Source organism: Prionailurus viverrinus, chromosome F1 (assembly GCF_022837055.1).
Source record: "Prionailurus viverrinus isolate Anna chromosome F1, UM_Priviv_1.0, whole genome shotgun sequence".
NCBI lineage: Eukaryota > Metazoa > Chordata > Mammalia > Carnivora > Felidae > Prionailurus > Prionailurus viverrinus.
This window is the reverse complement of record NC_062577.1, coordinates 18,464,588-18,486,642: the sequence shown is the minus strand read 5'-3', so window position 1 is coordinate 18,486,642 and position 22,055 is coordinate 18,464,588. Positions and strand designations below refer to the sequence as shown.

Below are 22,055 nucleotides of genomic sequence, written 5' to 3'. Positions count from 1 at the left end.
TGGTGTGGAGGAGAGGCCAGTTGCGGTTGAGTTGGGTCAGCCAGTCTTGCTCCAGTAAATAAGCAGTTGCCAGGCAACAGGTGTAAGGAAGTCCTGCCTCCACTGGGGGCAGCTGTGTTGTTCTCTGAAGTCCCACAGTGTTGATGTTGGGGGGGGAAATGGTGCCATCCCAATCTCTCAACCCCGGACTGGGGATCTCATACCTCCTGGTATTCAGGCAGTCCTCACTCAATAGCGAGGGCAGTCAGCTTGCCCTGTGCTACAACTATCCTGCACCTTCTCCTGGCAGACAGCTGGGATCCAAAACCCAGCGTCTAAAAGGACCCAGCATCATACAGATCCGCTCCCCTCCTCTAGGGTAGAGCCTCTCTACCTTCATGATGAAAGGCCTTTGGCTGGCACCTACTGGGTCTTTTGTCCTTGGGGAGGCAAGAAACCCTCTTCCAAGAGTACTCCAGGAAGGAGAATGTTCCCTCCCAATGCGCCCCAGAGATCTCTACACCACTCTATACACTCCAGGACCAACTCCCTCCTCCCCAGGAGCGCACGCCAACAGCTCCAATCCAGAGAAGGTTGCGCACTTCCAAAACCTCAAGAGTTTGAGCTCGGAATGCAGTTTGCAAACAAACATCACACAAACAGAACTAGACACTCGGTGCTTCTCGCTCCCCAGTCCATGGTCCAGAGAAATTTTCCTCTTGTGCTAACTCAGTGCCACACTTTCTAAATCCCTCTCTCTTTCTCTCTCTCCCTTTTGTCTCTTCACAGGAAGGGTTCCCTCCCTTCCATGGCATTGCCATTTTCCTCTCCCCTAATTCACTTCCACTCGCCTAGTATCTGCCAAGCTCTCTTCCTCCAACTGTGGAGATTCTTCCGCCACTCCGCAGATCAATTTCCTGGGTGTTTCAAGTGATCTGACCTCAATACTAGCTATGTTTGAGGGATGAGGAAAGCCTAGGGATCCCCCTACTTCTCCACCATCTTAACTCCTTGCCTCTATGCTGCCTTGTATTTTCTCAATTTCTCTTTTACCTTGATACTCGGTACTCACAGCGTGCCAAGATACTTACTTCCAAAGAACATGAAGAGCACGAAAAGCACTGGATAGAAAAAGTTCAAGCAAACAGCCAAGGCATATTCATGCACTACAGCAGACACAGCAAAGACAGCTAACATGGCAGCCCATTTGAATCTCTTCGTGAAAAACTAGGATAAAAGGAGAATAGGAAAAAGTCATTTTTTAAAAAGTAATAAGCATGAACTATATACAGCTGACCCTTGATTTTCTTATAACATTTTCTTTTCTCTAGCCTACTTTATTGTAAGAATATAGTATGTAATAATACGTGTAACATGCAAAACATGTGTTAACCAACTATTTGTTATCAGTAAGGCTTCCAGCCAATAGTAGGTGATTAGTAGTTAAGTTTTGGGGGACTCAAAAAATTATATGCGAATTTTTGACTGTGTGGGAGGGTCTGCACTCTTAACCCTTGTGTTGTTCAAGAGTTAACTGTATATAAGACTTAAAATTATCACATGCTAAAGGCACCTATTTAATTATGTTTGTATTTGATTTTTCCAATCTACTCTTTGGATTAAATGAAATGTAGTGAAATAATTACAAAAAACATCTAATGCTTAAGAATCCTTATTTTAGTAAAATGAGGCATTGTCAAAGCCATTAATGTCAAAGGATCTGGGCATATTTTCAAAAACTTATTTGTAACTTCTATTTGTAATTCACTACCACAGACCACAGTTTTCATATATAGATGGACACATCACATCCAATCTCAACCTTTAGAGTAACACTGTACGATAGATAGGACAGGCATCCTCCCCATTTTCACAGGTAACTAAAATATGATTTATTTGGAAGGAAGCGACATGCCTTGTCCATATGTGAAACTATATTTACAAATGAAAGAACACTCGACTATAGCGCTATTTGCACATCATGCTATTGCTTAACCCAACAGTCACTTACTTAACAACTAAAATCTGCAATCCAGAGATACCAGCATTAATCAATCACGAGATTCAAGATTACACTTCATCAGTCTAAATAGATTCCATTCTAAAGAAGGTCTCAAAGACACATATCACCAACTGGAGATACACCAAACATAAATGTTTCCCTTTTTTCGCAAAGAAACAAAAACAAAAACAAAAACCAAGAAGCTAGATTATTTGTTGGCAATCAGATTCAAAGAAATGATCCATTACTGGTAGATGATTTCAACGTCTCCAAATGCCTCCATGCGTTCTTACTGTAACCATGTAAACTAAAACCCAAAGCAAAACCATGGTATTAGATCTAGTAATTGTACATACTAGTCTCTAAGGAGTAGTGTTCAAAGCATAAGGTTTCTTGGACATATAGACCTAAATGGCCCACAGCAAACTGAAGACAACTAAGTATAACTTCTTCCAGCGGCACAATACTAATACCTTCTGGAAAAGAATCTCCATTTTTTGAACATCAACTAACTCTTGCTGCTTACCCAAAGAAAGTCCTTGTAAGCATAGTAATATAGCCAGTCATGAACTACCACATTCCAGGTCCTGTAATAGTTAGAGTATGATGTAGAGTTCCACCAATCCTGAGGGAAAAAAAGCAAAGGTTCAGAACTACATACACACACACACACATACACAGAGAACCAAAGTAAAACACCCTGAACGTTCCTAAAGAGCACACGCACACAACATAATATCCAGTGTGTTATAATTTGTTAGTCCATACGCTGATGTCAGAAAAAACTTAAAAGGCATTTTGGTTATTAGTGTTCAATAAGACATGAATTCTGGTTCTGAAGTCCCTAAGCTCATTTTGTCTCATTATGAAAGAAGTTACGATGGAAGATACAGAATATACAGAATTATTAAATCTAAGGTTCATCTAAACAGCAAATCCCCTTACCTTGCTAAAACACAAGGAGAGAATTCTAAGGTCATGTAGACTTAGTGTGCAAACCTGAAGAAACGTCCACTGGTACCACAAGTGACAAAATTTACGTTGCACAAGGGAGTGAGACAATGGTTACCTGCAAGTCCCGGTGCGCCTTCATACATATCTTGCTCCCTACTTTCAGATCAAACCAATGGAATCAGAAAGCTACAATTTACAACCCACACTCCCAGTTTCTTTCAGAAAGGAGTGCAAGGCTTTGGGTGTTGCCAGATGAACCACGAAGAAACAAAACTCCAGAGGGCTTTAGGCAGGGTCACAGAACACTGTGAGCAACCCCGCTCCTGTGTGAAGCTTAATTCCAACTTTGCAAGTATAAGAATACTATCTTAAGCATAATTGAGGCCTTTCAAAATAAAGGAGGGAAAAGTGATTTCCTTTATGAACTATGACACAATCCTACACAATTTGCTAAGAAGATCGCTCCTCCGGCACCAGAGAGCCAATTTCGGACGAAGGATCAGCAAAGTCTCATGATGCCCTCTGGACACTTGCTTTCCCACTTCATCACCCACACAGGTACCAGCAGAAACTTTACACTTTATTAAGGGAGCAGATATTAGAGGTAGAAGATGTGGCTGTGAGGCTGTGCTAACTGCATCAGTATCAGAATTTCGGACTTAATGTTGGTAAAACTTATGGAAAAAAAATTTCACAACGTTTATGTTAGAAAGCTAGTAGCCAACCATGTTCAAATACTTAACAATGAAGATGGAAGTACTTAAGAAAAATGGGAAAAGAAAGAGAAGTGCAAGTATACATTACCCTATAAAACATCCTGTCACCGAAGCATAACATCTCAGCAAAGGCATTGAGCCAGCAGTGCAAAAAGGCAAAAAACATAAGGAACAGTATCAGCACACCTAAAAATAAGATGAACAATATTAAGAGTCTTTCCAAATAGTTCATATACCTAGCAGTTAATTTTTTTAATGTTTATTTATTTTTGAAAGAGTGCATGCACAAATGAGAGAGGGGCAGAGAGAGGGGGGGACAGAGGATCTGAAGCAGACTCCGCGTTCACAGCAGAGTCCAACGTGGGGCTCAAACTCACGAACCACAGGATCATGACCTGAGCCAAAGTCGGACGCTTAATGGACTGACCCACCGTGGCACCCCCCAGCAATTAATTTTATGTCACCATTTGATTAGTCGTAATTTTTCTGTAAAATAAAAGTTACTGTTCCAGCTTACCCATTCAAGTGATGACAGAATGTTCTTTTGAAAGTGATTTTAATTTTAGAGAGCAATAACTACCTTCCAAGTGGGTTTCAAGATAAAAAGAAAAAAAACAGGCTAGGTCATTTGTTAAGTTTATCTGATTTGAGAGAGAAGGAATGCTAGTGGGGGAGAGGGAGGGGGAGGGCGGGGAGAGAGAGAGAATCCCAAGCAGGCTCCACACTGTCAGTGCAGAGCCTGATGCGGGGCTCAAACTCACACAAACCAAGAGATCGTGACATGAGCCAATGTCAGACGCTTCACCAACTGAGCGACCCAGGTACCCCATGACCCAGCCTGTTTTTAACAGAAATGCCTAGATGAAACCTGCTTTAGACTCTGTGTCTCCCTCTCTCTCTGCCCCTCTCCTGCTCACACTCTCTCTCTCTCTCTCTCTCAAAAATAAAAATTAAAAAAATTTTAAAAGAAAAAAAGAAATGCCTAGATGTACGGCTTAACTTGGTACCCAAGGCCTTTTAAAATCTGGCCCTCATGCATTCCTCTAAACCAACTGCTTAAAACTGTGGGAGATTTGGGGGCACCTGGGTAGCTCAGTGGGTTGAGCATCCGACTTCAGCTCAGGTCATGATCTCACGGTTCACGAGTTCGAGCCCTGCATCGGGCTCTGTGCTGACAGCTCAGAGCCTGGAGCATGCTTTGGTTCTGTATCTCCCTCTCTTTCTACTCCTACCCTGCTCACACTCTGTCTCTCTCAAAAATAAATAAAGATAAAACAAAAACAAAAACAAAAACGGAGGGAGATTTTGCTCCTCAGAGAACATCTGACAATTCTGGACACATGTCATTGTCACGACTCAAGGGATACGGGCTGTACTACTGGTATCCAATTAGAGAGGTGGGGATGCTGCTAAATATCCTACAATACACAAGATAGCCTCCCCAAACGGAGTTATCCAGCAAAATGTCCAAAGTGACCAAGTTAACCGATCTGACTCTACTCGCACTGCTGTAAACATTGCCCATGACTGGACTCCTGCCGTCCTAAAATCCTCCGTATGCCTCTGCTTCCATCCCACCACCTAAAAGCACATTTCCACCAGTTCTGCCAAACATCTAGCTGTTTTTCAAAACTCAGTATCAAATGTCATGTCCGATGTGATGCGAAGTTCATCAGCGCTTTGTTCATCCCAGTTAATGTATATTACGTTGTAACATATATTATACATTACATTGTAAAATATCCGTTTATATGCCTACCCCTTTCATTCACCTATTTATTAAAAAAATATCAAAACATATTTATGGAGCATCTATTATGTATTAGACAATATCGGAAAGACTGTGATTGGCTGACGGGCTGTAAGACACAATCCTTGATCTCAAGGAATTTGCAGCCTAGTGAGGAAGATATGCATTTAATACATATTCTATTAGAGGGACAGATAAAATAATTTATCGGAGTAAATCTCGGGGGACAATCATAAAGGATTACCTAGGAGCATGGGAGAGGGAAAGGAAGAAGGAAGGTAATAAAAGACATAACCAACATTTAAGAGGTAGAGAAAAAAGAAAGTAAAGGAAACTGTAAATATAATTAAAATGCAAGCTTCCAGAGAGTAGAGTATGTGTGTCCAGTTCACTACTAGGTCCACAGCACCTGGCACATAATAGGTACTCCTACATCTCTAAAAAAAGAACTAAGTGGAATGAATGAAGTCAGGAGATAGAGGTATGGCCAGAAAGACAGGAGAGTAAGAACAGGCGGCGAGAGGTTTCCAAACGTGGTCGACAGCATCCAACAAATGCTTCCTGGAGAGGAAACAGGATAAAGGCTAAACCATCTACCGGATTTAGAATCAGGAGGTTACCAGTGATTTCAATAAAGGCCATGTCTGCGGCCTGGATGGAGTCGGAGGAAGATTACAGTGAAGTGGACAGTGAACGGGAAGATCAGGTGTAAATATGGACTATCCACAGTCACAGAAAGCAAAACTTGAGTGGAAGTCAGAAGACAAATGGGAAGAGTGGGCTGAAACTGGAAGTATACTTACTTAGGAGACAGACAGAAAGAGGGTGACATGGGTACAGATGTACAGATGAGTTCATAGCAAAAAGCAGGTAAATCAAAAAAGTGCATATTCAATAGCCCTCTTTTTCCTGCATCAATAGCCACATTAACTAGTACCCATGTTACCTGGCAAGATGGAATTAAATACACATAGGACCAGAACGCGAGCGCTGAAGGGCTCCTGTTTGATATTCCGAAACAAGGGGGTGCAGAGCCTTTCAAAGATGTAGTACATATAAAAAAGGCAACCAAAAACCTGGAAAATAAAAGGACATACTAATCATGGCTTGATAAGGAAAGACGGGGATTTTTTTCCTTCAAGAGAAGAGAAATGTGACCCTCAGACTGATGTTTCCATCTATGTTCCATTTAGTGCTACTACATAAAGTTGCCAACCTACAATCCTTCACAGATATTACTCAAGCCTAGTGTCTATCACACCTTCTCTCAAGCCTTTACCAAATTACATACCAAACCCTTGGAACCTGCTTATCCTGCTACATAAAACCCAGAACAGAAGAACTTACTTCATAAATGGGTATTTGGTTGAGACAAGATTATAAAATGGAAACTTCTGGGATTTATGATTCTTATCATTCAAACTATACCCACACATATATTTCCCAAAATAAAAAACCATAAGGGGAGGGAGAAATAAATGTAAAGGCTTACTAAAGTTACCAAATGAAATGACTTAATTAAAATAAATTCTTTTACTGAAAGAAATGACTTTTGATGTTGACAAAACAAATACCATTTACTGCACTGGTAACATTTTAAAAGACTTCAAAAAGCGTTCTAGAGTCCCCAGATGACAAGAATTTACCAACAGCTTCAACAGATTAAATTAGTATTATAAATTTGCATCCCCATCTCCCACCAATCAACAAACCTCAGGTGGTTAAAGAAAAAATTCACCTGTAAAAACTGCATAGCGACATAACCCCATCTTACAGTGGGAGTCCTAAAAAGGAAGAAACAAAGTAAGTTTTCTAAAGAAAGCTAATGAACACAGAACTTCATTTCTGGCATAGGAAATGCCTGTATGACTCTGTCCAGAATTACTGCAATCGAATCGGATTGCCAGAATCACCATTTGGGGCTTTCCCATGCCAGCATGAGAATTAAAACTCATCCTATACTCTTTATAACCCTATATGAACTGGCCCCTGCCTACTATCCCACCTCACTCAGGCTACACTTCTGGTGCTCAACACTCTTCGAACCTCACGCTACCATTACCTGGGATAGTTGTCACGGTAGATGAGGGTAGGAGCAAACAGGAAGTACAGATACTGGTTGACTGTGGGTACTGGAACAATCTCTGGAAAAGGAAAACTGTGGTTAGATCAGACACTCTTCAACTTCTCCTGGCAAAACTAAAAGGGAGAAGAAAGCACACAATAGGGAAGAATAAAATGACTTCTCTTAGCCCACGTCACTTCTTCCTGATCTCCCCAGATGAAGACTTCTTATTCTTATACGGATTCAATATTACCGATCTGTCTAAACTAAGTTATTCCTGTGACTGAGAAATACCTTCTAGAGTTTGAAGCAGCAATTCAAAGGGAAGCACACGTGGGTGTAATGAGTCTATTAACATCCTATAAAAATAAGACCAAGTGTAAGAGGCTGGTGATCAATGTTTTTCAATTGTAGGTACGAAGGCAAAATGGGAACAATCAGGAAACAGTAAGACAGTCTTCCAAATCAGTATGGATCCTACATATCTGAAATCGAACATAACGTCTACAGAATGTAATAAGCCATCCCACTAAATACCAAAGGTTGAAATATTCTATTGAATAATCCTTGACCTAATGAAATTACATACTTGATTTCTCCTTAGCTGAATTTAGTACCCGAGGCACATTCTCTCTGACAAATGAATAGGCCTTCATTATGAAACGAATCTACAAAAGGAGGGGGGGGGAAAAGATGAATTTTCTACCATCGTCTTGTCTCCATAAGCAACCCCAGAACATCACTAGATTGTAATCATATAAAGAACTTCTTAATTTTGCATACACCAACTCAAGTTCACTTTTATGGAATAAAACAAATGAAAAACAAACTCTAAGGAAGGACATGTTATTACTCAAATTATTTTGCATCTAACAGCATTATCTATTACAACCGTATTACGGTAAGAAACAAAAAACCTATTCAAACAAAGTTTCCTGAAATAGTCCTTCCCATTAGTCACACAGAACATTACAGACAGCCAATGTAAGTCAGAAAATTCTAAAGGGTGTATGAACAAAATAAATCCTTTATTCAGATGGGAACCGTTTATATGACAGAACAATGAATCGGACACCTCAAAGATAGAGTTTTTAATTACAAAAATATTTTATACTTTAAATGATTTCTACACATGTTCAAGAACAAAATTTGAATTCACCCAGCACAGTTCAATATAATTACCAAGAATCAGAGGATGCTGAAACTAGTATGAATTTTAAGATAGGAGATGATCTCGTTTACCACTTTAATTTTATACACAATAGCACAAAGAACCAGATAGAAAGATGTATCCAACTAATACAACTAAAAATAACAGAACATCAGTATTATTTTAACTAAGTTAAAATAACTAAGTTGCACTGCACTGGGCAACATTCAAAACCTTACCTGTTCAAGTATGACAATGCTCCGGGAAGCTGGTGGGAGCGTGTAAGCTAATGCAACATATGTTGGTCCCAAACCTAGAACTCCTATCAGGAAGACCATGAAAAGGAAGCCATGGATGAGACAATGGACCACTGGATGAGAACTCCGGCTGTAGCCTCTGGCCCAATGTTGAAAGAGGAAATAGGGAATTGAAAGTGTACTCAAGAACATGGTGCACCACGTCCACATGGCAATAGGAAATTTGCCAAAAGCGTAAGATATGAGATTGAACTCGAGCACCAGCCTAGGGAGAGAAGCACAGAGAAAGAACACAAATTTTTAATGTGCGTTGACTCACAGAATCCCAAACTTTCAGACCTAAAACTCTGAACCTTAGGAAACACGACAACATTAATCTACTCTAGTTGTGGAGGTAAGGGCTGTGCTAGAGACAGAACTGCTCCAAAGCCTCTGCTTCACAATGTATCCCAACAACAAATTTTCTAAAAGCCCTAACATAATATAGTTTTTGAACATAAGGTACCCAAGATAACCTGAAAGAATAAAACTTTAAACTTCTTGTGATTAGATTCTAACATTCATAAATTTTCAGTTCTAAGATATTATAAAGTTAATATCTAAAGTATTGAAATAGCAATCACTGTTACGTCCAAAAGATGATTTTTAAGAATAGGAATAACTCAAAACTCTACTAATATACTATTAAACCATTATGTCAAAATGTGACTTTCTAATAATGCACATAATTCAATGTATGATTACCACCCTACCATTTTTAAAGTTACAATTTCATTCTTACATTAAAAAGAAATGTTTTTCAAGCATAATTCCAATAAGCTACTTATTTTTAGTAACAACCTGAAATGCATACCATCGTAGAAAATTGATAAACTGTATATACAAAATTTTCCCATTTAGGAAAATTATTTAGAAACTGCTAAAATGTACTAAAAAAGACCATTTGAAAAATAAAACTAATGAAACTTCCAATATTCCATTTAGTTGTGCTCTTGAGAGAGAGGAATCTCATCCTCCAGTGAGCTGCTCTGGGATTTCCTGAAGCAAACTTAACCAAATTACCAAAATTTACCAAAATTTAAACGTCACAAAAGCTCCCAACACCCCATGCAGGAACTAGCCAAACATTCGTTTTCTTGCCTTACCTTCCTTCATCAATGTAATCTACTACGAGTGTGCTGAGGATAAAGAGAATGAGCAGGGCAATAAACATGTGATATATTGTTCTGATGTGGTCCACCTCAAACAGCTCGCTGTAAATGCAGTTCAAACCAATAAATTAATTATCTATATTTAATTTTAAAACACCACATATTAAACACTTAAGGCAGTTCGGCAGGGGTTTAATCTACCCTTGACTAGTAATCATGAGCAAACATCTCCAGTAGTAATCACAGAATATTAAATCTGAAGCAGAGATAGGTAAAAACTTAATGTAAAAGCTTAGCATAAAGTTCTTTCTAATAAAATGATACTGCCTTCTAGAAATAGCATGGATGTCAAACATTTAAAACAAATGATGGGCATTCTTGAAAACCTGCCAGAAGTGGCTGTTTTGTAAGTAGGCAAAAGGCAATGAAAACAGGAAAACACAAAAACTATTCCAAAGATTACAAGTTTTTTTTTTTTTTTAAATCTTATTCTTACATTCCACTCCCTACACTTAACTTACATTAGGTGCTATCTATTTCCAACATGTTAAGATTCACATACATGTGGGGAGCCTGGGTGGCTCAGTCTGTTGAGCGTCCAACTTTGGCTCAGGTTGTGATCTCACCATTTGTGAGTTTGAGCCCCACATGTGGCTCGCTGCTGTCGTGCAGAGACTGCTTTGGATCCTCTGTCCCCCTCTCTCACTGCCCCTTCCCTGCTTGTACTCTCTCTCTCTCTCAAACATTTTTAAAAAACATTAAAAAAATTCATATGTATGCATTTCTATAACGATGATAATCAACCACTACCCTACATATCTATAAACTTAACCATTTACAAATGCTTTTATTTTCTATCCTCATTGATCTTTTCATTTAAGATAGGGCTACTTTTAAAATACAGCAATGACTTTCTAGATGACACCTTCTTAAATAGGTATTTTTTATATTTGACTAAAACAAGTTTGTTTAGCTTTGTTTTTGCAAAGATGTGTGCTCATCATCTAAATAACTTTTCGATGATATTTTAGATTGCCCTGGATTAGGAATCTTCAAATTCTAATAAAAACCCACCTGAGCCATAAAATATTTATTTCTTTGGTTACAAAAATGTTTTATAAGGGCACCTGGGTGGCTCAGTCGGTTGGGCGTCAGACCTCGGCTCAGGTCATGATCTCACAGTCTGTGAGTTTGAGCCCCGCGTCAGGCTCTGTGCTGACAGCTCAGAGCCTGGAGCCTGCTTCAGATTCTGTGTCTCCCTCTCTCTCTGCCCCTCCCCAACTCGCACTCTGTCTCTCTCTCAAAAATAAATAAACTTAAAGAAAAATGTTTTATAATTATCGGATACTTGAATTTTATTTTTTTATATAGCACAATTCTATCATTAAAACCTTCATTACAATGTTCAAAATCATTTATTTTCCCTTTTATGTGAAAAGCCTGCATTTCCCCCCAGACACAGATTTTAAAAGATAAATTTCTTCAAACAACAGTGTGGCAAATACTGAAACTGTATTCTATATAACATAACAGGTCCAGAAAACTGGCCTTCTTGGGGTGCCTAGATGGCTCAGTTGGTTAAGTGTCCGACTTTGGCTCAGCTCATGACGTCACAGTTCGTGAGCTCAAGCCCTGCATGGGGCTCTCTCTGCTGTTAGCACAGAGCCTGCTTCAGATCCTCTGCACCCCTCTTTTCTTCTCATCAAAATTAAGTAATACAGATCAAGTTGGCTCACAGAAAGCAAATTTTGGTAAGTAGAAGATGGTTATTTTTTTCTGTTTTGAGAGAGAGAGAGAGCGTGCATGGGATGTGGTGTATGTGGGGGGGCGCAGAGGGAGAGGGAGAGAATCTCACGCAGGCTCCACGCCCAGCTCAGAGGCCAATGCAGGGCTCAATCCCACAACTCCAAGACCATAACCTGAGCTGAAATCAAGAGTCAGATGCTTTAACCAACTGAGCCACAGGCACCCTGAAGATGTATTGGTTTTAAAAAGCACATTAAGACACTCAGGTAATTTTTCACCAGCCCAACTATTTCAGATGACCTGTACTAATGCAGGTGAAATTATAGTAGTCTGTTAATAGATAAATGACTGAGTAAATAAATAAATGATCTACTCAGGGAATACTATAAAAGAAACAATCATTACCTACCCAAAGTACACCTTTAATTTGCAGTTCACAAATGAGGTCGCCATGATTAATATACACTGCTTGATTTTTTTTTTTTCCCATAAAATTCACACAATCAGGATTCTAAACTAAGTAAATCTGAGAAAACTATCAAGTCTCTCGGCTGGCTAGCCAAAGACATGAAAAATATACATAATATATCAAGAAGGCAGCAACACCAGAACTCTCATAATGGGGTTTACCTAATCAGAAAACTTTTGTTCTAGCTTTTTCAGTAATAGGTTCTCTGCATCACAACTTCAAGGAATTTATCAGAGGACAGTTAACCATTGTTACCGCTAACTCCTCCTTTAAAACTAGACATAGAACCAGAAGATCACAGAGGAGGAAAAGAGACAGCAAGTGTACAAGAAGTATCAAAACCAATGATTTATATCAATACAGAACAAACTCACTAAACATGTGTAGATTAAGCAGTGATTTTAATAATCAGAACACTTTTAATTCAAACTAAGAATTTAATAAAAGCAACTAAAAATACTCACTCTAAGAGAGACCGCCTTACAACAAAAATCTTTCCATGTTCTGGAGGTGCTCTGAGATCTCTGGAAAGAACAAAAAATTAAATTAAAATATAAATACAGCAAGTATTTTAAGAAATGTAAACCTATAGATAAGAGAAACTATAGCATATAACATTAATAAAGCAGCTTCTCACTATGACCCAGGCACCATGTTAAGGGTTTTATGCATGTTGTATCATTTAATGTTGAACAATGCTGTGAGCTATATACAGGCCTATCTGGTTAGGAAAGAAGAGATGTCACTAGAGCAGGGTTCAAAGGCTCTCCATAGCCCAGCCCCTATGGAAATGCATGCCTGCCATCACACAGACAGCCACTCTCTTCTCCTAATAGGCCTCTAGCCCTGTTCCAGTTCACACGCTGTTACTGGCCTGTCCTCCAAAACTGCACTGAAATTCATGATGCCAGGGCACCTGGGTGGCTTATTGGCTAAGCATCTGACTCTTGATTTCGGCTCCGGTCATGATCTCACATTTTGCGATTTTGAGCCCCACTTTGGGCGACCGCAGGCCCCACTTCAGGTGAGCATGAGCCCCACTTTGGGTAAAAACAAAACAAAAAAACAGAAGCCCCACTTTGGGTGAGCCCAGCTTCTCTCTCTCTGCCCCTTGCTCACTTGCACCCTCTCTCCCTCAAAAAAAAAAAAAAAAAAAAAAAGGCATGGTCTTAAATGAGGTACATGTTTGTTATAATCCTCATATTAAGATGAAGAAACCCACCCTTCAAGTGGTTCATTTGCCCAAGACAACACAGAGCTAATAAAAAGTGGTATTAGCATGTGAATCCAGGCATTTTTCCTGCAGTCCATATTCTGACTACTGAGCATGATCAGAGTACATGTTTGCACTAAAAGAAACTAATATTCATACTTACTTAGCTCTATGGTTTTTATCTCCTTCAAGAACAGAAAAGCTCGTGATGGCACACCCACCACTGTCTAATGATGTTGATTTCTCAATGAGATTGTTCACAAAATCATCAAAGTGACTGCCAACTTCCTTCATAAAAAATGGCTTCAATTCCTAAATTTTAAAACAAATTAAAAAAAAAAAAAGAACACATTAGGAACTAGCACATGCTTGCAGGTTATTAACATTTTTCCAAAGGATTCTCTTAAACAGACCTAGATCAAAAGAAATCCATGTTTCCAGACTCATTCTATGAAGCCAGCATTACTCTGATTCCCAAACCAGACAGAGACCCAGCAAAAAAAGACAACTACAGGCCAATATCCCTGATGAACATGGATGCAAAAATTCTCAACAAGATACTAGCAAATCAAATTCAACAACATATAAAAAGAATTATTCACCATGATCAAACAGAATTCATTCCTGGACTACAGGGCTGGTTCAGTATTCACGAATCAATTAATGTGATACATCACATTAATAAAAGAAAGGATAAGAACCACATGATCCTGTCAATAGATGCAGAAAAAACATTTGACAAAATACAGCATCCTGTCTGAATAAAAACCCTCAAGAAAGTCGGGATAGAAGGAACATACTTAAACATCATAAAAACCATACATGAAAAGCCCACAGCTAATACCATCCTCAATGGGGAAAAACTGAGAGCTTTCCCCCTGAGATCACGAACACGACAGGGATGTCCATTCTCACCACTGGTGTTGAACATACTGTTGGAAGTTCTAGCATCAGCAATCAGACAACAAAAGGAAATCAAAGGCATCAAAATTGGCAAAGATGAAGTCAAGCTTTCACTTTTTGCAGATGACATACATGATATTATACATGGAAAACCCGACAGACTCCACCAAAAGTCTGCTAGAACTGATACATGAATTCAGCAAAGTTGCAGGATACAAAATTAATGTACAGAAATCAGTTGCTTTTTTATACACCAATAATGAAGCAACAGAAAGACAAAGAAACTGATCCCATTCACAACTGCACCAAGAATCATAAAATACCTAGGAATAAACCTAACCAAAGATGTAAAAGATCTCTATGCTGAAAACTATAGAAAGCTTATGAAGGAAATTAAAGAAGTAAAAGAAATGGGAAAACATTCCGTGCTTATGGATTGGAAAAATAAATATTGTTAAAATGTCAATGCTACCCAAAGCAATCTACACATTCAGGGCAATCCCAATCAAAATCGCACCAGCATTCTGCTCGAAGCTAGAACAAGCAATCCTAAAATTTGTATGGAACTACAAAAGACTCCGAATAGCCAAAGTAACATTGAAGACCAAAGCGGGAGGCATCGCAATCCCAGACTTTAGCCTCTACTACAAAGCTGTAATCATCAAGACAGCATGGTATTGGCACAAAAACACATAGACCAATGGAATAGAACAGAGACTCCAGGATTGGACCCACAAATGTATGGCCAACTAATCTTTGACAAAACAGGAAAGAATATCCAATGGAAAAAAGACAGCCTCTTTAGCAAATGGTGCTGGGAGAACTGGACAGCAACATGCAGAAGAATGAAACTAGACCACTTTCTTACACCATGCACAAAAATAAACTCAAAATGGATGAAAGACCTGAATGTGAGACAGGAAACCATCAAAACCCTAGAGGAGAAAGCAGGAAAAAACCTCTCTGACCTCAGCCGCAGCAATTTCTTACTCGACACATATCCAAATGCAAGGGAATTAAAAGCAAAAATGAACAATTGGGACCTCATCAAGATAAAAAGCTTCTGCACTGCAAAGGAAATAATCAACAAAACTAAAAGGCAACCGATGGAATGGGAAAAGATATTTGCAAATGACATATCCGATAAAGTGCCAGTATCCAAAATCTATGAAGAGCTCACCCAACTCCACACTTGAAACACAAATAATCCAGGGAAGAAATGGGCAGAAGACATGAATAGACACTTCTCTAAAGAAGACATCCAGATGGCCAACAGGCACATGAAAAGATGCTCAACGTCACTCCTCATCAGGGAAATACAAATCAAAACCACACTGAGATATCACCTCATGCCAGTCAGAGTGGCTAAAACGAACAAATCAGGAGACTACAGATGCTGGAGAGGATGTGGGGAAACGGGAACCCTCTTGCACTGTTGGTGGGAATGCAAACTGGTGCAGCCGCTGTGGAAAACAGTGTGGAGGTTCCTCAAAAAATTAAAAATAGACCTACCCTATGACCCAGCAATAGCACTGCTACAAATTTACCCGAGGGATACTGGAGTGCTGATGCATAGGGGCACTTGCACCCCAATGTTTATAGCAGCATTTTCAACAATAGCCAAATTATGGAAAGAGCCTAAATGTCCATCAACTGACAAATGGATAAAGAAATTGTGGTTTATGTATACAACGGAATACTATTTGGCAACGAGAAAGAATGAAATCTGGCCCTTTGTAGCAACGTGGATGGAACGGGAGAGTATTATGCTAAGTGAAATAAGTCAGGCAGAGGAAGACAGATACCGTACGTTCTCACTCCTATGAGGATCCTGAGAAACTTAACAGAAGACCGTGGGGGAGGGGAAGGGAGGGGGATAAAAAGTTATAGGGAGGGAAGGAGGCAAACCCTAAGAGACTCTTAAATACTGGAAACAAACTGAGGGTTGATGGGGGGTGGGGGAGAGGGGAAAGTAGGTGATGGGCATTGAGGAGGGCACCTGTTGGGATGAGCAGTGGGTGTTGTATGGAAACCAATTTGACAATAAATTATTAAAAAGAAAAAGAAAAGAAAAGAAATCCATGTTCAGTGAGCTCACAGAAGTAAAAACAGAAAACTGATTTCCACAGCCAAGCTGCAGACGCAGAAATGGCTATTGAAAAAGCAACATGCTAATTTATGTCTTTTAAAAATTTAACCCTTTTATGCATCAATCAAAATATCAAAGTAATCCCCTACTAAACGAACTTCTACAAAAGATGTATAAAAACAAAATAACAGAAATGATAAAAATGACAATCTATTTCTCTTCCAATTTTTATGTGGAAAATAACAAAAAGTAAAAAGTCAGTATTATGGCATCATTATATAATTTAAGTCCCTTTTCCTCTCAAGCCACCCCTACACCCACAAAGACCCAATGTTTGTATTTTAGGTCATGTCATTTCCACAGGATATCAACATTTATACGATAATATTTGTTACTACCTCCCCAACTATATATTTACCTAACCGTAACACACACACACTTTCATAACATAAAATTGTTATATATTTTGCTCTCAAACTATTTTTACCATCTTAAAACTTACATATCCACAGTTTTTAAAAAGTATGAACCAAAAACATATTCTTCAGGTTATAACGGGCCACCTATTATAAGTATTCAAATTGTAAATCTGAGCATTTTTAAATTGGTAGGACTCATACACATAAAGGAAAAAGTCTTACAATTGTTTCAAGAAATAAATGCTCATTCCCCTAACTAAACTGTTTAGGTTGAGCCTAAAATATCACAAGTAGGGGCGCCTGGGTGGCGCAGTCGGTTAAGCGTCCGACCTCAGCCAGGTCACGATCTCACGGTCCGTGAGTTCGAGCCCCGCATCAGGCTCTGGGCTGATGGCTCAGAGCCTGGAGCCTGTTTCCGATTCTGTCTCCCTCTCTCTCTGCCCCTCCCCCGTTCATGCTCTGTCTCTCTCTGTCCCAAAAATAAATAAACGTTGAAAAAAAAAAAAATTTTTAAAATATCACAAGTAGCATTTGTCTAGGTTGTGTTATATTAAGAGCTTGACTAAGTCTTTAAAAGTAAGCCTAAAAATATCAATGTATCTAATGGAAGCACACGAAGGTCTTTCAAATTGAGACAGGGAAACTAAAGGGATCCCATGAAATACTGCTTTTCTGTTCCTTTTCCTACTTCTATTCTTGCTAGGACTCCTACCCCGGCCTTACATACACCTTACAGATCAGATAATGTAAGTCCTCCCTATAAAGGTCAAGGAGTTAGTGATTTCTTTGGAGTCTTGCAGCACAAGAGATAACACCTAAAAGTGACCAGGTGGGGTGGTCATGACGGATTTTCCAAGACCCCTGGGCTCCAGGGCGTAAGTGACTTAGAAAGGACACCTAAATGTGTGTCTTTGTTCCGAATGCCTGAGAAGACATGTCACCAGACCACAATCCTCAATAAAAAACCTGGACTCCAAGGAAAGACAAGTCTCACTCCTCTTTCCAAGTTTCCCAGACACTCCTTTATCTTCCCTCTTGGTGTTCAATAAACTCTGTTCTCACTTCCTCTCAGTGGGGGTTGGATTTCCATCTTGCACAAAGCCAAGGACCCTCCTGGCTGGTCCTGTGGGACACCCCCTCTCTCTGGGTCCTCAGACCCAGTCCATCTGCATCAAAACTGCTCCCGCAATTCCCAAATGCCTTTTGGGTCCTGAGCAGTGAGATTACAATAAAATCCCAGCTGCCGCAAGACAGCAGACAGAGATGGAAAATACAAGATATACACATATAAACAATACACAGTGGACCACCTAAGTGTCACCTGAGCAACATACAGGATATCAGCAAAGAAAGCAAGTAGGAGATGACTGGAAGTGTCTTTTTTGAACTGGGAGCTGAGCTGAAACCTCAAAAATAAAATAAAATAAAATAAAATAAAAAAAGGAAAAGTGCCAGAAGGAGACGATGTGATGAAATGGAGAGAGATAGGAAAGTATGAGCCAAAACAGCAGAAGTGAACCACACAGGCTGCTTTTAAGAACAAAATATTATTAAGGACCTATGTTCCCTGGAAGAAAGAATAAAAAGCTTTATAGAATTATTTTTTCATATGAAGGTTACCTCCTAGTATTTTATTTTAGTTCTTTTGCCTGTTCCATTTCAATTATATGTCCATCCTCATATTTTGAAATTTTGTAATAGAATGCTTCCCCAACAAACAAAACAAAACCAAAAAAAAGTGGCAAACAAAAAAGGTGCGTTCTCATTTAATCTCTAGAGTTGGACTGATTAATAAAGATTTTTTTTTTCCAGCTCGTATGAAAATGTTGTCCCATGCAGTTCCAGGCACTAGAGATACAATGAACAAAACCAAGTCCCTGTCTTCATGGAGCTTAAAATTCCAACGAGGGTAGACAAGACATAACAGAATGCAGGCCAGGTGTTTGGGAAAGAAATAATGCAAAGGTACTGGGGACAGTGGGGGGTGGGGGGGGAGGCAGGGGAAGGTGTTTTTCACAGAGGTCAAGGAAATTTCGCCTCGAAGACAGTAGTACACTGGAGAAGATGTGAAGGAGGTAAGAGGACAAGTTAGTGAGTATCTGTGGGAAAAGTATCAGGAAGAAAAAAGGATCATTGCAAAAAACCCTGAGGCGGGAACACCCTGAGCTAATGTGAGAAATATTAAGGAAGCAGGATGTCACAGCTGAAGAGGAGTGATAAGAGTTGAGGTCAGAAAGAAGGAGGGGTGGGGCTGGCTCAGATGGTCGAGCACGTGACTCTTGATCTCAGGGTCATGAGTTGAAGCCCAGCGGAGGACGCAGAGCCTACCTGAAACAAGAAAAGGAGGAGAGGGAGGCAGGACGAGGGGCTACCCAGCATAAGGTCTTAACACTCTGCTCCCTATTCAAATCAGACCACTGACATTTTGCTCAGCATTAAAAAAGGAAACCTGCGGGGCGCCTGGGAGGCTCAGTCGGTTACAGTTCCGTGCTGGATTCTTGATTTCAGCTCAGGTTCTCAGGGTTCTCGTGGTTCGTGGGAATGAGCCCCAGGCCGGGCTCTGCAAGGACTTTCCTTAGAGAGGCAAACCTGCAGCAGGGTATGCAGACGCCTGCTACAATGTGGCTGTCCACTGAGTCCGCAGGTCATCCTTGCGCAGGGGCCATGCTGATGTCCGCATCGTGCCAATTTTAGTATATGTGCTGCCAAAGCGAGCACACGGGCTGTCCATTTAAATTCAGGATGCTGTGTGGCCCTTGCCAGAACAGCTCCTTTGTTTAAGTAGGCTCTACACCCAATGCGGGGCTTGAACTCACAACCGTTGAGATCGAGAGGTGCATGCTCAAACAAAATAAATAAACTTCGAAAAAAAATAAATAAATAAACTTAAAAAGTCAGGCGGGGGGCACCTGGGTGCTTCAGTGAGTTAAGCATCCAACTCTTGGGTTTCAGCTCAGGTCATGATCTCACAGTTCATGGATGAGTTCGAGCCTCACTAGTGAGGAGCCTGCTTGGGATTCTCTCTCCCTCAAATATAAATAAATAAACTTTTTAAAAAAATTAAAGAAAAAAAAAAGCCTGGAATCTTGAAATGTGGCAAAGAGAGTCAAGCTGTTCCTTTTAGCTAGGATTCCTCATATTCTGGGACCAGTCCCCTTCCCAATTAAGTATTGGCTTAAGTAGACCGGAAGCAAGAAAAAAAAATCATAATGTTACATAAATGTCAGTAAGAATCGTTAAAATCAGGTCCTAACCCACCCAACTCAAGGTGAATAGGGTACAGAGCCAGCTTCTTTTGTCACAAGCTCTTGGCCTTACACACTACACCCCCCCAGACAAGCCTTTGCCTTACACTCCAAAGAACTTGCAGCCTCTGGTCCTGTAGTGAGCAAAGTACAATCTCCCAACCCTCACCCTCTTCATCAACTGTACCCTCTTCTTTTCCCCTTCCTTCTATCCCTTTTTTCTCCATACTCCAAAACTCCTACCTTTTCTTCTTTTCCAGTCGCTCCACAAATAAGAGCGTCCCCTTGCTCTCCCAACCCACTATCCAATCCCCAGAACCAAACCCAGTTGGAGGACAAAGAGCACTTTACTCAGCACCTAGGGTGATAAACAAGACAGACACAGCCCTGCTCTCACTGAGCTCACCGTCCAAAGAGGAACGACATAAATTATTAATGGTGCAGGGAATACCACAAAGTGGCATTGAGAGTGACGAGAAACAGAGAAGAGACAAGGTAAAAGAATTAAATCAGTCATCCCAATAGCGTGAGGGCCAGTAGAAGGTGGTGACAGATGTCAAGACTCCTTGTAACTTGCTTTCACAATCCCCTCCCCCCCACATATGACCTCAACCGCTCATACCCTGGACAGGACAGAACACTTCTTGGGGATGCTGAGCTAAAAAGGTACCTTTTTTTTTTTTTAAATGTTTATTTATTTTTGAGAGACAGTGAGCACGCGAGCAGGGGAGGGCAGAGAGAGAGGGAGACACAGAATCCGAAACAGGCTCCAGGCTCTGAGCTGTCAGCACAAAGCCCGGCACGGGGCTCGAACACGTGAGCCGTGAGATCATGACCTGAGCCGAAGTCGGGTGCTTAATCGACTGAGCCACCCAGGTGCCCCCAAAAGGTACTATTTTAATATGATCAACTTACGTCTCCTTTTCCTGAGGTAGAATTTGTATGCAGGTAGGAAAAAGATATCTTTAGTGTTGAGTAATAAAATAGAAAAATACAAGCTTTCAGCTAGGCAGACCTGGGTTCAAATTCTACCTCTACCATTTGAGTGTGGCCTCAGGCAAGCTATTTCACTTTTACCACAGTTACTCATGTGCAAAACTCAGACAAAAAACATCTAACTTGCTAAACTGTGGTGTGAAAAAAAAAAAAAAGTCCCAAAACAAAAGCCCCTGCAAAAAATGCCCAGCACAGGATCTGACATAGTTATCACCCTACAGACAGACATCTGCTGCTCCAACCCAGTCAGAGCTAACCAGTGAAGGAAAAACAAACAGACAAACAAAACCAATGTAAAATAAAAATCGTGCTGTAATGATTTATCATTTTTTATTTAAATTCCAATTAGCTCACATACAGGGTAATATTCGTTTTAGGTATACAATATAGTGTTTCAGCGTTACCCGGTGCTCGGCACATCAAGCGCCCTCCTTAATTCCCCGTGGCCTACTTACACCGACCCCACCCCCCCCTCCCCTCTGGTAACCAACAGTTTGTTCCCTAAGGTTGAGTCCATTTCTTGGTTGGCCTCTCCCTCTCTCTTTTTCTCCCCCTTGGCTCATTTGTTTTGTTTCTAAAATTCCACATGAGTGCAATGTCTCTCTGACTTATTCACTTGGCATCATACCCTCTAGCCGTATCCACGTCATTGCACTGTAACTATTAAAAGGTTCAAATCTACCACATTCCTATACACAGCACAGTATCCACAAGATGCCTAATATTCATTACTTAATGCCCAGATTTGTCCTTTTTCTGAGGTATCAAAGTTAACAGAAGCTGGGGCCACCCAGACACAAGGAAGAACTCTGTTGTGGACACGGAGTTTCCTCAGCCTCCTCATTTCATGGATCCAAATACTGATGAAAATAGTGACTGCTTGTTACTGTCACTCCCCTTATAAGAGTAAATATAGAAAAATACAGTACAAACAGTGCTCCACTTCTGCCT

The 22,055-nt window shown here is 40.2% G+C and overlaps 1 protein-coding gene and 1 non-coding gene across 3 annotated transcripts in view; both read right to left on the bottom strand.

The window, feature by feature from the left end:
- The window catches only part of SOAT1 (sterol O-acyltransferase 1), an 84,917-nt gene that overhangs the window by 9,576 nt on the left and 53,286 nt on the right, over nucleotides 1-22,055 (bottom strand). For both annotated transcript variants that reach the window (XM_047840245.1, XM_047840246.1), the window contains 11 exons: nucleotides 13,616-13,764; nucleotides 12,704-12,763; nucleotides 10,019-10,126; nucleotides 8,856-9,138; nucleotides 8,056-8,134; nucleotides 7,464-7,545; nucleotides 7,140-7,185; nucleotides 6,348-6,477; nucleotides 3,740-3,837; nucleotides 2,508-2,606; nucleotides 1,071-1,206 (listed from right to left, as the gene is read on the bottom strand). In XM_047840245.1, coding sequence (XP_047696201.1) covers nucleotides 1,071-1,206; nucleotides 2,508-2,606; nucleotides 3,740-3,837; nucleotides 6,348-6,477; nucleotides 7,140-7,185; nucleotides 7,464-7,545; nucleotides 8,056-8,134; nucleotides 8,856-9,138; nucleotides 10,019-10,126; nucleotides 12,704-12,763; nucleotides 13,616-13,764 — 1,270 coding nt within the window. The remainder of the gene's footprint in view (nucleotides 1-1,070; nucleotides 1,207-2,507; nucleotides 2,607-3,739; nucleotides 3,838-6,347; nucleotides 6,478-7,139; nucleotides 7,186-7,463; nucleotides 7,546-8,055; nucleotides 8,135-8,855; nucleotides 9,139-10,018; nucleotides 10,127-12,703; nucleotides 12,764-13,615; nucleotides 13,765-22,055) is intronic.
- LOC125155936 (U6 spliceosomal RNA) lies at nucleotides 19,479-19,581 on the bottom strand. Its single transcript, XR_007148440.1, has one exon. It is a non-coding gene; the product is annotated as a U6 spliceosomal RNA (small nuclear RNA).